General features: G+C 49.2%; 2 protein-coding genes across 3 annotated transcripts in view; one reads left to right on the forward strand and one right to left on the reverse strand.

Annotated features, from left to right (window-relative positions):
- The window catches only part of FANK1 (fibronectin type III and ankyrin repeat domains 1), a 96889-nt gene extending 96804 nt beyond the window's left edge, over positions 1-85 (forward strand). For both annotated transcript variants that reach the window (XM_058671334.1, XM_058671335.1), the window contains one exon: positions 5-85. In XM_058671334.1, coding sequence (XP_058527317.1) covers positions 5-70 — 66 coding nt within the window. In that variant the 3' untranslated portion in view covers positions 71-85. The remainder of the gene's footprint in view (positions 1-4) is intronic.
- Positions 86-9300: 9215 nt separating this feature from the next.
- Positions 9301-17188, reverse strand: part of ADAM12 (ADAM metallopeptidase domain 12) — a 281918-nt gene continuing 274030 nt past the window's right edge. The window contains exons 22-23 of the mRNA XM_058671586.1: positions 11141-11271; positions 9301-9587 (exon numbers count right to left, since the gene is read on the reverse strand). Coding sequence (XP_058527569.1) covers positions 9527-9587; positions 11141-11271 — 192 coding nt within the window. The 3' untranslated portion in view covers positions 9301-9526. The remainder of the gene's footprint in view (positions 9588-11140; positions 11272-17188) is intronic.

Consider the following 17188-nt stretch of genomic DNA (forward strand, 5'->3'; position numbering starts at 1 on the left):
CCAGAATGTAATCTCCTTATTAGAAGACAGGAAGAAAAGGCAGCTGCCAAAGAAGTCATCTGTCTGCTGACGAGAGCGCCACCTGCCACAAGGAGAAGCAAAGTGAAGCGCCACTGTTGGAGTGGACACAGTGTGCAGGGCGACACGTTTGTTTATTTAGTTTGAGATCCACAGTGACTTTATAATAACATACAACTGGTCCCACTTTGAAATACATCTTTTTACCAAAGTTTGTGCATCTGTGGTGTTACCCTGGGCGACTACAGCATGGGGTGTTTTCTGGCCCTTGAACCTCTTTACAGTTAATGTGACACAAATATTTGTGCCCTGGTGCTACTCAAAGGCTATTGTGTCCCCTCTCCTGGCTCCTGCCTCCAGTCCCCGCCCCTGCCTTAAGCTGTCTTCTGAGCCACTCCAGGCTCTTGCTGGAGTTTTGGGTCTCATGCGTTTCCAATTATGTCCTCCGCTGCCAGCATAGAGCCATCCAGGCCCCATTGTCAAGCCGCGGCTCCTCCTGTGGGCCTCCCATTACAGCCGACGTATATTTCAACTTGAGGACCCTGATTCTGTTCTCCTAGTGGGGGTCTGACTGGGGGTCTGTCTTGACCTCTCTGCAAATGTTCTTGCTTGTACTGGTGCCCTGATGACGTTGTTTGAGGACCGTGTCCAAGAGCAGTGCGTTCAGTTGCAGGTTTTGGGTGTTGAATATGCAGCTTCCTGACAGGTAGGAATTAGCTGCCCCCGAGCCCACTGGATGGGACCGAGCACGTGGGAAGCTCATGTGACTTTCTGGCTATAGAGAGGAGCTAACGTGGCCCCGGAAGTAAACCAGCTGCAGAGGGGTCTGAAGACAGGAGTGCACTTTCCTCCACTGGGGAAGATCAGTTAAAAGCGAGTGAAAGCTCAGAGCCCTGCACAAGGGCCAGTGTAACGATGTCGGCAACTTCCTCTATTCTAGAAGATTCTCGCAATGTCCATCTCAAGGATTGTACTTGTGGGCTGCATGTAGGCCTGTCTTTTGATACTTTTAGTGTTCTTTTTGCACAAATGCATATTTTTGGACATTTTGCTTTTAGATTTTCTAGAATAGATTCTGAAATCTTCATTGGAGTGTAGTTATATGGTGAAGTTTGGGTAAAAGGTGTTATGTCCTTTTTGCTTATATTTGAAGGGCAGAGTTACAGAGAGAGGAGGGACAGAGCTCTTGCATCTGCTGGTTCACTACCTAAAGGCTGTGGTGGCTGGAGCTGAGCCAGTCTCTGCTGGGAGCTAGAAGTTTCTTCCACGTCTCCCACATGGGTACAGGGGCCAAGGACCTGGGCCATACCCCTCTGCCTTTCCAGGCCACAACAGGGAGATGGATGAGTGGATGAGCCAGGGTCTGAGCTGGTACCTATGTGGGATGCTGGTGCCACAGGCAGAGGTTTGGCTTACCATGCCATGGTGCTGGTCCATGGGTGAATGACGTTAAAAGATCACTGATAGCTCCTGAAAAGTTTAGAGGGACAATGTCCCAAAGGAAGAAGCAGTTTACAAATGGATAATGCATCTTAGAAAGGCATAGATGATGTTGACAAAGTATTCAGCCATAGACCAGCTATATTGATTTTCATGGGAAAACATCTTGTTTCTGTCCTAGGTCAAGGAGACGAACACGCAGTTGCCAACGCCACCAGCTTATCAAATCACAGAGCTTACCGACCCTCTGTCCTTCCCTTGCCCACCTGTGTCACTCCGTGTTCTGGATGGAAATATGCAGAACTTGTCATGCTGTGTTTTTTTTTTTTTTTTTTTTTTAACATTTCCGGCTCTATTTATTTTGCCACGAATGGCGGGATTTTGTTCCTTTTGATGGGTTAAATTGTCGCACTGTGTATAGAACTCCATTTTCTTTACCTGCTTATCGGTTGCTGGACGCCTGGGTTGATTCTTCGCCTTTGTGTGTAGTGCTGCGTGAACACTGGGAGTGCAGCTGTCTCACAGCAGGCCTTGTTTCCCTTGGATATGTTTCCAGGGTGGGCTAGCTGGATCCTAGTGGGACATGTGGTGTTAGATTGTTGAGGGAACTCCTTGCTGGTCTCCGCAGTGGCTGCCTGCCTCTCCATTCCCCACTGCTGGGCCTGAGAGCCCTTTTCCATGCCCCCTCACCCTTGTTGATGAGGGCCGTTTTGACCTGAGTTGTTACCTCCTTGTGCTTCTGATGCGTTTCCCTGATAGCTACCGATCCTGACCATTGTTCCATGTGTGTGTTGACCACTTAGATTTCTTCTCTTGACACGTGTCTGAGATCCTTTGCTCATTTCTCAAAGGAATTTAGGTATTTTTGTGTGTTTCTTACATATCCATTAATCTTCTGCCGGAAGAGCAACTTGTAAATGTTTTAACCTGTGCTCTTCAGTTCTCACCACTCTGAGCAGCTTCGACACAGGGGACGTAGGTCAGGATGTGGCCGAGACATGACCCTTTTCTTTAAATAGCAGTGTACACAAGATTCCATGGACATGGGCAAACTCCCAGCACCCTTTGTTCTTCAGGAATGGGAAAAAAGCACTGCTTTCATTACCTAGAGGGGTATTTCAAACTGGATGGAGCATATGTTAAAAAAGTTTATATTTTAAATTATTTGATTTTAATTAATGTTTTGTGCTTTAATCTTCTAATTTCATTTCCAGGAACACTTTGCACTCCATTCGTACACCTGTGCTCATGAGCAGACTTGCTCTTAGTGACTTTTAGAAAGTGGTTTATAACCTGTTTTAATTTTCCCTAAGAGCAACTCATGATTTTAATTCTATTTTCTCTGATTATCTTCAATTTTTTTATCTTTAAAGATTTATTTGGAAGGCAGCATGACTGAGAATGAATGAGCATTTCCATCTACTGCTTGAGTGCCCGGATGGCCAAAGCTGCCAGGACTAGGGCTGGGCCAGGCTGAGCGCAGGAGCTCCGCCAGGGCCTCCCACGTGGGCAATGGGGCTGGCTGCTGACTTCTGAGTGCATTAGCAGGATGCTGGGTGTGCAGAATGCTGGGGCTGCACCCCAGTACTGGCCCCTACCGCTCCGATTTACACAAATTCTTCTGTGTTTATTTTATTTTTAATGATTTGAGAGGCAGAGCGACACAGAATGTTACACGTTCACTTCTCAATGCCTATAGCAGCTTGGACAGTGTTAGACTGCACTCCTTCCAGGTCTCTGACGTGGGGGTTCAGGGGCCCAAGCACCCGATGCATACCAGGATGTGCATGAGCAGAACGCTGGAGTGGAGAGAGGGGCTCCCCCAGGGATGTGGGCTTCACCTCATGCCAGACACCTGCCACTCGTTTGTATGACCTTTCAGTGTGGATACTGAATTCATTCATTTCCTCAACGTTCAGAGGAAAAGGCTCTTGGAAGTCTTTGCCAGTTGAAAATCTCTTGGGCCCCATCTAAGGCCCTGTAGAGGGGAGTCCGAGGGGAAGGGTGCAAAGAGTGGGTTTTTAAAGATTTTCTTATTTGAAAGAATGACAGATCAGATTTTCTATTCATTGGCTCTCTCCCTGAAAGGCCTCAGAAGCCAGTGTAGAGCAGGTTGGAAGCCAGGAGCCAGGAACTCACATGGATAGGAGAAGGCCCTGCCTTGGGTCACCTGCTGCCTTTGCAGGCACGTTAGCATGGAGGTGAAGCAGAAGTGGACCAGCCAGGATTCAGACACGTCCTCTGGGATGGGATGTCAGCGTTGTGAGTAGCAGCCTCACCTCCTGGGTCACATCAGCAGCCCCTGAGCAATGGATTCTAACAGGCGTTCAAGGTGAGTTAAGACTGTCCTGGCATTTGCTGTTTTTCTAGATAGCTTGACATTTGACTAAATAACTCATTATATTTCAAAGGAACATTAACTCTCTTTGTAATTTATTGATTTGAAAGTCTGAGATCTTCCCACTGGTTCACTCCTTGGCCAGTGCTGGTCCAGCTAAAAGCCTGGAGTTCATCCAGGTCTCACTTGGGTGGCAGGGGCCCAAGCACTTGGAGTGTCTCTTGTTGCCTCCCCAGGGGCACTAGCGGGGAGCTGGATCATGACTGGAGCAGCTGGAGCTTGTTCTGCTGGCATTGGCACCGATGGCGTGCTGTGCCACAGTGCCAGCCCAGGGCATGTAACTCCGTGACAGCTTTTTCCTCCTCCCCTGCCCCAGCATTTGGAAGGAGGGGGTGCCTGTACCTGTGTGGAGTATTCCAGCGGACAGCGCTGCACCAGCTCTGTATGACCTCTGTGTCCCAGATTTTTGTCTATTTGGTCATATGTGGAGAGCGGCAGAAGTAAAGATCGCTTCACTCTTTTCTAAGATTGATTTTGTTTCAAAATCAGAGCGAGCGTGAGTGCACACTGGCACATTCTGTTTTCTGCTGGATTACTCCACAAATGGCCACGACAGCCAGAGCTGAGCAGATCCAAAGCCAGGAGCTTCTTCTGGTCTCCCATGTGGGTGCAGGGGCCCAAGGACTTGACTATTCTCTGCCTGCTTTTCCCAGTTGTTAGAAGGGAGCGAGATAGGAAGTAGAGCAGCTGGGACTCAAACTGTTGCCTATATGGGGTGCCAGCACTGCAGGCGGAGAATCAACATGCCACACCACTCACCAGCCTCCATTCTTTGTAATTCTGAGTGTACATATATGATTTTTCTTTAATTTTTATGAAATTCATTCTTTATTAAAATTGTTGCTATTTTTCAAGCCTCTGTCGCTATAACTCTGTTGCATTTTTATTCCAGGGACATGACATAAACTCATGAACCACTGCCATCTGTTACGTCAGTCAGGTGAGTTCATCAGGCTGTTTTGAATATTCAGTGTATAAACTTTTCTCCAAAGCTATCGGTCGTCCCCATGGTAGCACCCCCGGGAGGCGGCAGGCAGGCAGCACACCCTCGTACCCCACCCCGTCGACCCCTCTGCTTGGGTTTGCTGTGCACTTGTTCAGTTTCCTTTGCGTCTGCAAATGAAAGTGAGACAAGAGCTGTAAAAGAAGGGCGCGTAGAAAAACTTAAGGCTCCCAGGAACAAATGAGACATGTCCTTGTGTTATCTGTCTACCATTTATTGGTTACAATATCCTTATCAATGTCTTTTTCTACTGAGATAGCAGGTTGTGATCTCCTGTAGATCCCCAGATATGAGATGTACACAAGACTGTAACATACATGGGTATGTGGGGAAAATCAGCAAACCAAAGCATGATACATGAACGAAGCACCATAAGATGACTGCTGTAACATTAATCTGTACTGTGCTAAGCAGCCTGGAGCCAAGCGGCCCCACACCTTACAACAAGCCTGCCAACCACCTACCCACGTGCCGTGATGGAGGGCCAGGAGAACTGGTAGCCAGTCCCACCATTGCTTAGCCTGCTGTGGCCTGCTAGGAGGTTGATCTTTAAAGTTTTATATCTGTTTGTCTCATCATTGCTGTATGGAGGTAACTGCTCATAACCATCCTTGTACTTCAATCTTTTTTAGATTAAAATGATCACATGATATTTTTCTGAATTTAAAACGTGCTAACGTCATAGGCCGCAGGAAACGTCGGACACATACTTTAACAATGTGGAAAATCAGGGCGGGTTGCAGGGGATTGAGCCCAGAGTTGCTCAATGACTTTAACTTGTGAGTTATTCATGTCACTATTGCTCAAGTGCTGTAATGATTCCTTACGCCATTCTGTCGATAGCCTTTCTCCTGGGACACGGGCTTGGAGTGGCTGCACCGACAGCTGCTGTCACTGTCCCCTACAAAAGGGGGTGGGAGAGGAATGGCCAGTTTTCACTATATAGAACCAGTTCTCCACACAGAACTTGGAGTTTTCTTAGCATGTTTGTTTCAAATTGTAAAGGCACTGGATACTGACAGGGACTTGAGGGCGAGTCCAGTGAATTTGGCAATCATGGATAAGCTGGTTTTCTATGCCCGGCTTCCCTTTCTAATTGGAACAAGGCACAAGGGTGTGGGAGGTCACTTATGGTCCATATGCCTGTGGATAGTTCTGCTGGACCCAGCTGGGGGGCGTTGGGGACAGCCACACACTGCAGTGGTCCCCACCCTGGCTGACCTGAAGTAGTGACAGAAGTAGAGGTTTAACCCTTGGAGTCGGGCAAGGCACAGCATTCCCTGGTCCCTGGGATGCGGGACAAGGCTGAAAGGCGAGTCCAGGCGTGCTGCTGAGTTCTGGGCAGTGGATGTGGCAGCAAGAGGGAAGGTGCACCTGCCGTGTCCCCGACAGCCTGAGGGTCATCCCTCTGGCTTGCCTCAGTGTTGGGCAGCTGCGTGGCATCAGTCTGTGTTGCTTGTGTGTGGCTGGGATAGTTGAGAGGAAGGGGAGGGCTCTGTAGACCAAGCTTGCCCAGGGCTTCCTGCTCCTGGGAGTCAAGGTTGAAACACGTCTCCTGCAGAAATGCTGCCCGAGGTCAAGGTGCACTGGAGAGATCCGGCTGCTTGGCTGCCAGGTCTCCGTGGCTCAGATTGCTTGGTAAGCAGGGGTTCAGGAACAGGAGGATGCTCAGGCGTTTCCTTGGTCCAGGACCAGGCTCCTCTTAGCACCGTGGTGACCACAGCCTCCTAGCAACATTCTGCCACAGACCTGGGGCTTGGCAGTTTTCCTGTTGGGGGTGACCTTGTATTGGCTTGCCAGAGCACAATGACCTAGAAGTTATAGCCTGAGAGTTCCTAGTAAAGTCAAGGAGGCATGAAATGTCCCCTGTGAGACCAATCCAGGGTGTGTGTTCTCGTGCAGTTGAGTTTGTTGCTTTTGTGGTTTCCGTGATGTCATCCCACATGTTGGAGTTGGAATGTTCAGTGGGAAGTGTTCACTCTGCGTGCCCGTTTCTGACAATGGAAAATGTTATGCATTGTTTCTCTTGGTGGCTGCACGTCTGATTCCGCATGGCAGGAAAACAAGCTGTTAAGATTTCAGGAGGTAAACTTTGGGTGATAGATGAGCCATTATCCCTGGGAGGAAGCGGGTCACAGGGCTAGGACTGTAAAGGACGCAGGAAGCGCAGTGGTCCCTGCCCGAGCTTACCCAGTGATGGCTTATAAAACCCAAGCCCACCCTATTCCTTATTCCTATAAAACTTTGGAAATGTAAGTGCTGGTTTCTATTTCCATCATCTGTATGCATATTAAAACACCCAACAGACCTGCTTAGTGACACTGAAATGGGAAGTATTGCTAAATAAGCCTCATGGTAAGTGCTGTATTGTGAAAGCATTGCTTTACTATTTTCCCTTGTGCGTTGTGAGAGAGCAATGAGGAAGAAAAATCTGCTGTCAGCCCCAGCCCTTCAGTGGCCATTGCCGCCAGGGCCCAGGGTCAGCCCCTGCCCCTCCATGGCCATTGCCTACAGGGCCCAGGGTCAGCCCCTGCCCCTCTGTGGCCATTGCCGCCAGGGCCCAGGGTCAGCCCCAGCTCCAGCCCCCTCCATGGCCATTGCCGCCAGGGTCCAGGGTCAGCCCCTGCCCCTCCGTGGTCATTGCCGCCAGGGTCCAGGGTCAGCCCCTGCCCCTCCGTGGCCATTGCCGCCAGGGCCCGGGGTCAGCCCCTGCCCCTCCGTGGTCATTGCTACCAGGGTCTGGGGTCTTGGCTGAGCCTCTTCTGCAGCTCTTCCTGGCTCTCTGAAGAGAACACAGGCCTTGCAGCCGAGGAAACCATAGTGCACATCCCAGTTGGTGGAGTGGGGGGCGGTGATGCATGCCCATACAGTGCAACACAATGTCCTGTCTCTCTCTTCAACAGCACATGGTTTGGTCTAGACACAATCACCAAATATGGGATCAGTTACAGTAAGTCTGCATGTATGTTTTCTAACATGGCTTTGCATTTTTAAGTGGTTGTATAATAAATGGTTGCAGGCCCATATGTGTTCATGTGACATGCCCACGTTTAGTTTATCTAGAGTCATGAATACCACATTGTGTATGTAGAGTGGAAAAGGCCATTGTTTTCTAAAAGGCAAACTAGGATTCTTAGTGCATATTTTTTCTTTCTTCTAGGCACAGAAAAGCCACTGAGATGGCCGCAAACGCAAGCTGAATGGGGAAGCACTCAGTGAACATGGAACTGCTGTCCGTGCTTTCTAAGGAGGAAACCAAGAACAGGATCTGACCAAAACACGGCCGGAGGCTTCACGGCATCTACCTGAGCTAAGCATTTTGCTTTTGATGTCATTACATTCAGGCCTCATAGACATCTCATGAAAATGGTGTCTGAGCCAGAGCAACAGCATCAAGTTTCTGTTGCCAGAGGTTGCATTTCATGCACATTTAGGATTGGAAAAGTGTTGTCTTATTCCATGATATGCAACAGGTAGCTTTTGAGGGATTAAGGAGTAGGTTGATTTCTTGCTAAAAATGTCTTTTAAATATTCCTGCATCTGTGTGGGGAAAACAGGATCCCCCAAAGTGAGCTGAATGCCAGCTTGGGGTTCTCTGTCCAATAGCCTGACGGGCCTGCAGACGTGGGCTCTGAGAGCACTCAGCTTTACGGCTGGCTGCATGTCCTGCAGGCACAGGGATTCTGGCTAACTTTGATCATCTAACCCTTGCAGGAAAAGGCACTTTTGACCCAAGAGTTGATCGACTAGATCTAGTTAGTGGTTCACATCTGAAAACAGTTGTGGTCCCTCAAAGTCTCAAATGGATGTAGGATGCTGGTGTCGGACTGCAGACACAGCACAGCCTGGGCAGCTCCAGGGCCCAGGCAGGTTTTCCAGCAACAGCACCTTTGTTACTCTGAACACCAGGCTGAGGCCTGTGTCCCCCCATAGACAGGGTAGCCAGATAAAGAAGTTCAAGGCATTTCTGACAGGTGAAGCGGCAGACAACTGCGCAGCTGTCTGCTCTGCGAGCATTCATGGTCGGTCAACTCAAGGTCAAGTGTCTGCCTGCCCTACTGCTCCAGGTCTTAAAATTCCCATCTACAAACCACATTCTTTCCAGAGATTTCTGACCAGGAGCCAGCAGGTTCCCTGCTGTCCCCAGGCCTCAGAGCACCATCTCTGGGGGGCTTCTTGAAAACTGGGCACAGCCTGGACCTGAAGCCCTCCCAGCTATGGCCCAAGATAATCTTAGAAAAATTACACGAGGGTCACTTGGGGATGGAGGAGGGCTCACGTTGTTGTCAGGCACCATAAGTACAGCCACAGGTTGTCAGGGGGGTCTGCTGGGTAACAGTGCCTTGGGCAGAGTCCCAGCAAGCAGGACTAGTTCAAGTTCATGGAGATGAAAAGCACAACAAGCCTGCCTTCCATGGAGAACTCAGTGATGGTAAAGATGCCTACTACAGCACACCGCACTGTAATAGACGCTCCGCATAAATTAATAACTTACAAGTACCTGAGCCAGTGTACAGAGCACCACAGCACAGCACCGACAGCAGTAGCTCAAAGTGCTTAAGATACTGTTGTTTGAAACATAAAAAAGAGTCCTAGGGTTGGTATCAAGATAACTCCAGGTGGAGCTGAGATAGTGCAAACTTGTGTCTTCACTGTTGTGGTGGTTGTCACTCCACGTGGGCGGCAGGGGTGGACCTGGGCACTTGGCGTGGGCAGTAAGGAGCAGGTCTGAAAGAGAGGCATAAACAAACCTGCCGTCAGAGGCCTGGAGAGTGAGTTCTGCAGATTCAGAAACCTGAGGCAGGGATGATGGTCTGATGCCACAGGGCCCGACACAGAAGCCACCTCCCTGAAGGCTGTGCCCTGTGCCGCCAGAGGACCCAGTCCAGCCCTCCCAAACTGTCCAACAAAAGATGTACAAGCTCCCTTTCCAGCAGCCCAGTGAAAGAATTTTGCTAACAAATCTACTTTGCACCCAGTGGCAGGTGTCATGCCTTCCTGTCCTCAGTACAGGGAACCATTCACACCATTGGCATCTTGAGGGCTGAGCTCAGCTTGTACCTGCAACATGACTTGTCCCTCACAGCCACCAGCCAGGAGGACTGGAGGCAAAGCCAGGCATGCATGACCTCAGAGGGGAATGTGCAGACCAAGAGCAGAATTGGCCAGTGCTGGGGTCAGCAGCCTGTGGAAGGAAGGTGGGCCACCTTGCCCTCATGTCTGGGCAGTGCTTTGTGTCATTCTGGATAGAACACAGAGAGCAACTTCCAGGTCAACATGGAGGCCACCATGAGCTAGCAAGGATGCTGCACGGTTTGGGAACCATGCTCAGACAAATGCTCTTTCCAAGAGCCATCAAGGAGTCACTCAAGGGCATTGGCCCCTGCAGCAGTGCCTCGGGGTCCCCCGAGATCAGAAAGAGGTTGAGCATATCGGTGTATGGGCAGATGTGCCAGCAGTCCAGGGGCATAGGGAGCTGAGAGTGTGGCATCTGCCAATTCCTTGATGTAAACATGCCACAGTGACATTTGGATGTGAGCAGGCTCCCCGAGACAGGTTCGCCCCTCCTGAGCACATGTACCCAAGAACATTGGAAGGGCTAAGTGTTGGCATGCAGCAGAATACTATGGCCGAATCAAAGGTAAGTTAAACCCAACCAGCACTGAGGATTAAACAGTGCGAAAAACTCCTAGAAAGTTAGCAGCCCTTGCCAGCCAGCCTAGCTGGCTCTGGCCTGCTGCTGCATTCACTTCTCCACCTAAGCTATGACTCGGGGATCTGCCTCAGTCAGCCCCTCTGAGGCTGCATGAGGGAGGGCTGCCAGTCCCTGTGTCAGCCAGGCCAGGCTGCCCAGGGTCTGGCAGCTTCCTCACCTGTAGCCTCCAACCCCTCCTCAGGCCTGTGAAGAGCAGTCAAGGGGGCAGGTGTCGAGCTTCGGGCAATGCAGCTGGGACCCTCTTTGTAGGCATGGCTTTCCAAGATGCACTGTCTGGCCCTACTTCTCAGGTACAGTGACGCCACGGCTGAGAACCACCTGTGATGGGAAGTTCGTGGTGACTACTTCCTGGGTGCTCCCAGCTCAAGGGCTTCAGGGCAGCATGGGGTAGATTACCATGCCGATGTCCTGGCCTGGGTTAACTCAGCTGCCCCTCCAGTGTGCAAGAGAGGGGAAGGAGGAGACAGACACATGGGGCAATGGGAACAGAAGAGCAGGGAGGAAAAGACCCAGACATTAAGAAAGAAAAACCAGGAGAGTCAGGAGGAGGAATGGACAGACTCACCTGCCAGGCACAGGGTGGCGCACAGGCTCCTGGGCTGCCAGGGCCCTTGCTGAGTTGCTGGGTAGCCGTGCCGTCCTGCTCAAAGGGTCCGCAGGCAGCGGTCTCTGAGGAGGGCTGGGCTTGCACATTCCCTGCAACACACACGCGGACAATGCCTGAGCCCTGCTCTGCGTGCTGCGTGTACCGCCTGCTGAGGAGCTGGGGCTCGAAGCCCAGAAGATTCTGTGTCACACAGGCTCCACTTGTCACACCGTCCTCCCACCACACAGGTAGGAGCTGGCCTTGCTTACCATTCTGGCCTAAAGCTTGTGTAATATTTAACAGTGTTTTCCACAGCTGGGACAGTCACCACAGGGGTGTTCCTCTGGCAGTGTCCCTACCTGGGCAGGGGATGTAACTTCCATGCCCCCCAGCTTCCTGTTTTTAAAGAAGTTGGTGGAAATCTCTTCCATTTTTCCAGAACCGCCTATTCGGAATCCTCCAATAGGGGGTGGGTTAGGATGACTAGGCTTGTCCATCCATGCAGGGCCAATGTAGGCAGATATGCGTGCAGGGAAGTGCCCTGAAGTTCCTCCACCGGAACCAGTTCAGAGACTCACACGTCAACCCACAGGACTAGAAGAGCCCAGTCGGGCAGCTCTGGGAGGTACTGGGCTGCCAGGGACGTGAGCTTCAGCTACTGTTACTTCTTGCTGGGACAGAGGCGACTTCCCTCCCCACTCAGGGAATGATGCCCCAGCTCAGACCCCCTGCCTGTGTTCCTTTGCAACTACCTGGAGAAAAGGTCCCCTGGTTGGACAGGCCCCCTCAGCTCCACCCACTGCTGCTGGAGACCTCCACCGCGTGCTAGCTCCATATACCGTGGGCAGTTGGCCACGGCTGTGAATTTGATTCTCTTCAATAAATTGTTCTGGCTGTGTGTTCGTTTCCTATCTCCGCTGTTCTGTGCCTCTTAACTACAGCCCGTCAGGAAGTTACCAGGTGCTTCGAGACTTGCACAGGTCACTTGACCTTTCTGACTCTCACTTTCTTCCAGAAAAGGGAAGGAAATAAGACCCAGCCAATAAGATGTTCCTTCATGCCCCAAACCTTACAGTGAGAAACACCACTGAAGCAGGGTACAGTCAAAGCACAGACCCCCTCCTCTTCACGGGCCCTCCCTTGGAGCCTGCAAGCGAAGGGAAGTGAGTGGGTACTGGATACAACTCAGACGCTGTTGAGTCTGACAGGCTCCCTCAGTATAGGGTGGGCATGGATGGCTGCCTTCTCCGTGGCCCTCATGAAGGCTCAGAAAGTCCACAGGAAGACAAGGGAACGAGCCATGAGTCAGTTCACCACCGCTGGAGACAGCCCTCTAGGCTGCAGGAATGCTCCAACGAGGCTGAACCTGACACAGGCCTCGTTACGCTACCAAGACCTTCCGCAACTAGAGCACCACCACAGAGGTATGCCAACCATGGCTGTGTGTCAAAAGTGCTGGGTGGGAGCAGTGGGCACATGGGGCTTTTTCCCAGCCCCATGTGCCCACTAATGGACAGCCTGGAGAGGAACACATTTACACCAGTTTTCCATGCAAGTGTTAAGGGGTTGTGGAGCATGACAGCAGCAGCCCCTTAGCGAGGAGTAAGGCCCAGCAGGATGTGGGGTCTGGCATGTGCTATCTGGGGATAAGTGTCAGTAATTCTTGGAGTGCTGGACCATCCCACAGCCCTTCTAACAAACTTTGGGTTATAAAGCTAGGTGACTCCATTTCCTATAAAGGAGCCAAAAATTATGAGCAAGAAACATGAATACACAGCCCATAAAATACAAAGTCATTGGGGATTAAATAATTCATTACAAAGTGCTGCTAAGTATGACTGAGCATTTAGTCTTAGCAATAAAGATAATGTCAGGTTTTTACTGTGAAGGAGAAGAGGCAGCATATGTGTTACAGTATGTCATATTTGGATTTATCACGGGACATAGGTACTTAGGTTGGTCACTTACCCAGGTTTCCCTGGGACATTCATAATTTGTGCTTATGTCCCCCTTGAATCATTAATCACACACACACACGTCTTGCTTTAGAAGGTGGGAACCAGGTTCCCACGGAGACAGAAGCCCGACTGGGTGGTTATGCTGACTACAAGCTGTGACTTCAGACCTGGGCACAGCACAGGGCCCGGTCTGCTCCCTCCAGTCACGCCGGGGCACGCTATAGGTGGAAATGCAAAACAGAGCCTAGGCAAAGATGTTGTTGGATGGGGAGCTGGCTTCCTGGCAGGCCTCAAACGAAGTGGCCGCGGAGCTGCAGTGCTGGTCCAAGGGGATGTGGCCTCGCTTTGCAGAGACATGCCGGGGGCGGTGGAGCTCTTTGGCCCCTCCGCAAGCAGTCCAGCTGTACCCACCTGGACTCTAGGGGGAAGGCTGCTCCCTTTTGGACCTTACTTTTATGCTGCCTTTGTCAAAACTTCCCCGGAGAAGCTCAGTTTGGCCACAAAAGATGACACGGATGGAGCAAGGCAGGGCCCCATACCAGGTTACTCAAGCCAGATGAATTTTAAGCAGGGGATGAAGATGGTGAACTTTTTTCCTCTCACCTTTCAGCCATTCCTACTCCTTAAAGACGACGACCAAGGTGCACTATTGAATAGGCTTTTCTCTTTCCTTCACTTTTCTGCTCCTCTGCTTTTTTTAAAAGAGGACTAGAAATGTCAGGGCACTGCTGTGGCTTGTCAGGTTAGGCTGCCACCTACAGCACTGGCATCCCAAAGCAGTGCCAGTTCAAATCCTGCCTGTTTCACTTCCAGTCCAGCCCCCTGCTAATGCCTCTGGCAAAGCAGCTGAGGACGGCCAGGAACTCACGTGAGAGACCCGAAGGAGCTCCTGCTTTGGTTGGGTACAGCCCGCATCACTGGGATAGAAGATGGCTCTGTCTCTCCTCCTCTCCCTGCAATTCTACCTTAATGCATTAGGCATCTCTGCAGAAGAGTTCTCCAATGTTACCAATTTCTATAGACAAGCAAGGCTAAAGGTGTCCTGCCCTATCTAGGGCATCTCTGCAGGAGACCTGGATGGCATCACAGGAGAAGGTCAGAGGTCACAGAGGGCCCTGATGAGCTGTCTGCACTCAGTCCTTCTTTGGCTAAAAGAAATCCTGTGAATTAGGGATATAGCATTGAAAATTCAGTAAAACAAGCCGTGGTAGTATGGGCATTATAGAAGCAGCTAACGTTGAGAAACAGGTCTTTGGTTTCAAGAGGTGTGGTGGGCTGTGTTAGGACCATGTTTTGACTGCTGAAATCATTGGATGAACTAGATATCTAGGTTTTTCCTTAAAAGCACTATACAGCCACAAGCTGGTTAGATATTAGGCCAAGATCTAAGTGAAAGATGATGACTGGAGACATGAGTAGGCCGTGGAGGCTGATGGCATCTGTCATGTTAGAAAACACTGCATTCTCTGTGTGAAGGAATACAGATGGCAAAGTTCAGGACCCTAGCTGCATGAGAGATCATTCTTTCCTTGACCCTTTTCCACCACTGTGGTTCCATGACATTCGCTTGACTTTCCGAACTCCCCCACAGGCTCACTCCCCAGGGTGGTGCTGTCCAGTGGAGTCATTTGGGGGGTGCCTCAGGAAGGTCAGGTTTGCTACAGAAGCCTGAGCTGGCCCAACCCCCCCAGGCTTTGTGGCAAACCATGTTGTCCTCCTACCACACTCCGTCCACTGTTGTAATCCACCATGCTAACCAAATGCCGAACCAGTGGAACCACCTGCTCTTGGCCTTGAAGTCCAAAACCGTGAGCTCAATGTACCTTTTCTATTGATAAAGTTAGCTGCCTCAAACACCACATCACAATAACAGAAAAATGACAAATGCCACAAATAAAACAGCCCCAACAGAAGGAACCCAGGTAAAGATACATTTTAGAGTCAGTGCATACTATTACCTATTCCTACTGGACTGCCAGGAGAGTTCTCTAGAGGGTGGGAAGACGAGGAAAATAAACCGAAGCTGCTGAGCACCCCTGAGGACTTGAAACAAATTCCTATCACTTGGGGGTTTCCATGAACCACTGCCCAAACTGATGCTGTCCCTGGACACCTGGGGACAAACACCCCACTCCATGACACATGCACACCATGGAGGAGCAGACCCACACTGCTCACAGATAGTTTCCACAAAAGATGAGCTTGTGGTAAAAATAACCAGTACACAAAGAGGCAAGGAGCCCTCAGTGAGAAGGATTAGAAGTTTAAGCAATGACATAGCTGAAGATTTCAGATTTGGGGATTATTGGAACATTTTCTTATTATATTTAAGGGGACAATACACAAGCTAGACCAAAGGCAATTTCTGAAAACAAAATTATATGTATCTGAAACTTCCGTAATAGTAGGTCCATTTTGATGATAATTAAAAAGATAAATCTTCCGTGATATGGTTTTATCTGTATAGGGATTCTCCTCTCTACCTCCCTATTATTTTTCCCTCATATTATTACAATAGTGTAGTCCTTCAACAACAGTCAAGCCCAACATTATGCCATTTAAGTGTGCTGAGGGTTGAAGTTTGATCTCCTCAACAAATGCTGTTGGGACAACTGAATAGCAGCCTACAGAGGTAAGAAGCTAAGACCCCAACTTGTCACCTTATAAAAAAATCAGCTCTAAATGGATCAAGGACCTAAACTTTCACCCAGAAGCCATCAAACCATAAGGAGAACACAAGGAAGCATTGGGAAAAACTTCTTGGAAAAGTCAGCAAAAGCACAGGCAGTCAAAGCCAAAACAAACAAATGGGGCTACGGCAACCTAAGAAGCTTCTGTACAGCAAAGGAATGATCAACAAAGTGAAGAAGCAACCAACAGAATGGGAGAAAATCTTTGCACACTACACAACAGGTAGGGCACTGATATCCAGGATCTACAAAGAGCTTCAGAAACTCAATGACAGCAAAACAAACAACCCAGTGAAGAAAAAGGCAAAGCAAATGAGCATTTTTCAAAAGAACAAGTTCAAATGGCTAATGGACATATAAAAAACGCTCAGATTCCCTAGCTGTCAGGGAAACACAAATGAAAACCACATTGAGGGTCTACCTAACTCCAGTGAGACTGGCCTACATACAGAAATATACCAGCCACACCTGCTGGTGTGGATGTGGGGAGAAAGGTAGCCGACTTCACTGTTGGTGGGAGTGTAGGACAGTGCAGCCACTGTGGAAGTCAGCACGGAGAGTGCTAAGACAACTGAAGACTGATCTACCATGTGACCAAGCTATCCCACTCCTGGGAATGTATCCAAAGGCAGTAAAATTTGCATATGAAAAAGTAACCTGCAACTCTATATTTATAGCACCACAATCCACAATGGCAATGACATAGAAACAACCCAGATGCTTATCGAAAAAGGAATGGATAAAGGAACTGTAGTACATCTACTCCCTGAAGAAATACACAGCCACTAAAAAGAATGAAATTCTACAACTTTCAACAAATTGGTCCCAACTGGAGACCATTATGCTCAGTGAAATAAGCCAATCCCTGAAGTACAATATATATGTTCTCCATAAGGCAACATTCTTGCAATAATACAAAGCCAACAGGTATGTAGCTAAACATGTATACACATCTGTCCTCATGAATGAACTGTATAATGGAGACTAGCATACTGGGAAGTGAAGATATATTACAATATGCAGTCTCTACTTATGAGTAGAATATGGACTTCCAATGAAACTTAAATATACCTTGGCAATTTTGATATTTCTATGCTAGATCATTGTTCATGGATAACTAAGAAGGTAATTCAGAAAGTTTATGAAAAAATAAGAAATAACAGGTAAGTATATACACAAATTTCAGTTTTTATGCAACTAATAAATTCCATCCCATTTCCCCACAAACTTTTTGCAATTTCCTTGTGTTGATGTAGAAACATTCAAAAAGTTCCATACAAAATCAACATCAAATTATGAGTGATTGAAGCTGGGGAGAGCTGGGATAACCAGTGCGTTGGTAATATTTTTTTAAAGAGTTGTCCACACTACCTATCTGA

Source organism: Ochotona princeps, chromosome 13 (assembly GCF_030435755.1).
Source record: "Ochotona princeps isolate mOchPri1 chromosome 13, mOchPri1.hap1, whole genome shotgun sequence".
NCBI classification, from domain to species: Eukaryota; Metazoa; Chordata; class Mammalia; order Lagomorpha; family Ochotonidae; genus Ochotona; species Ochotona princeps.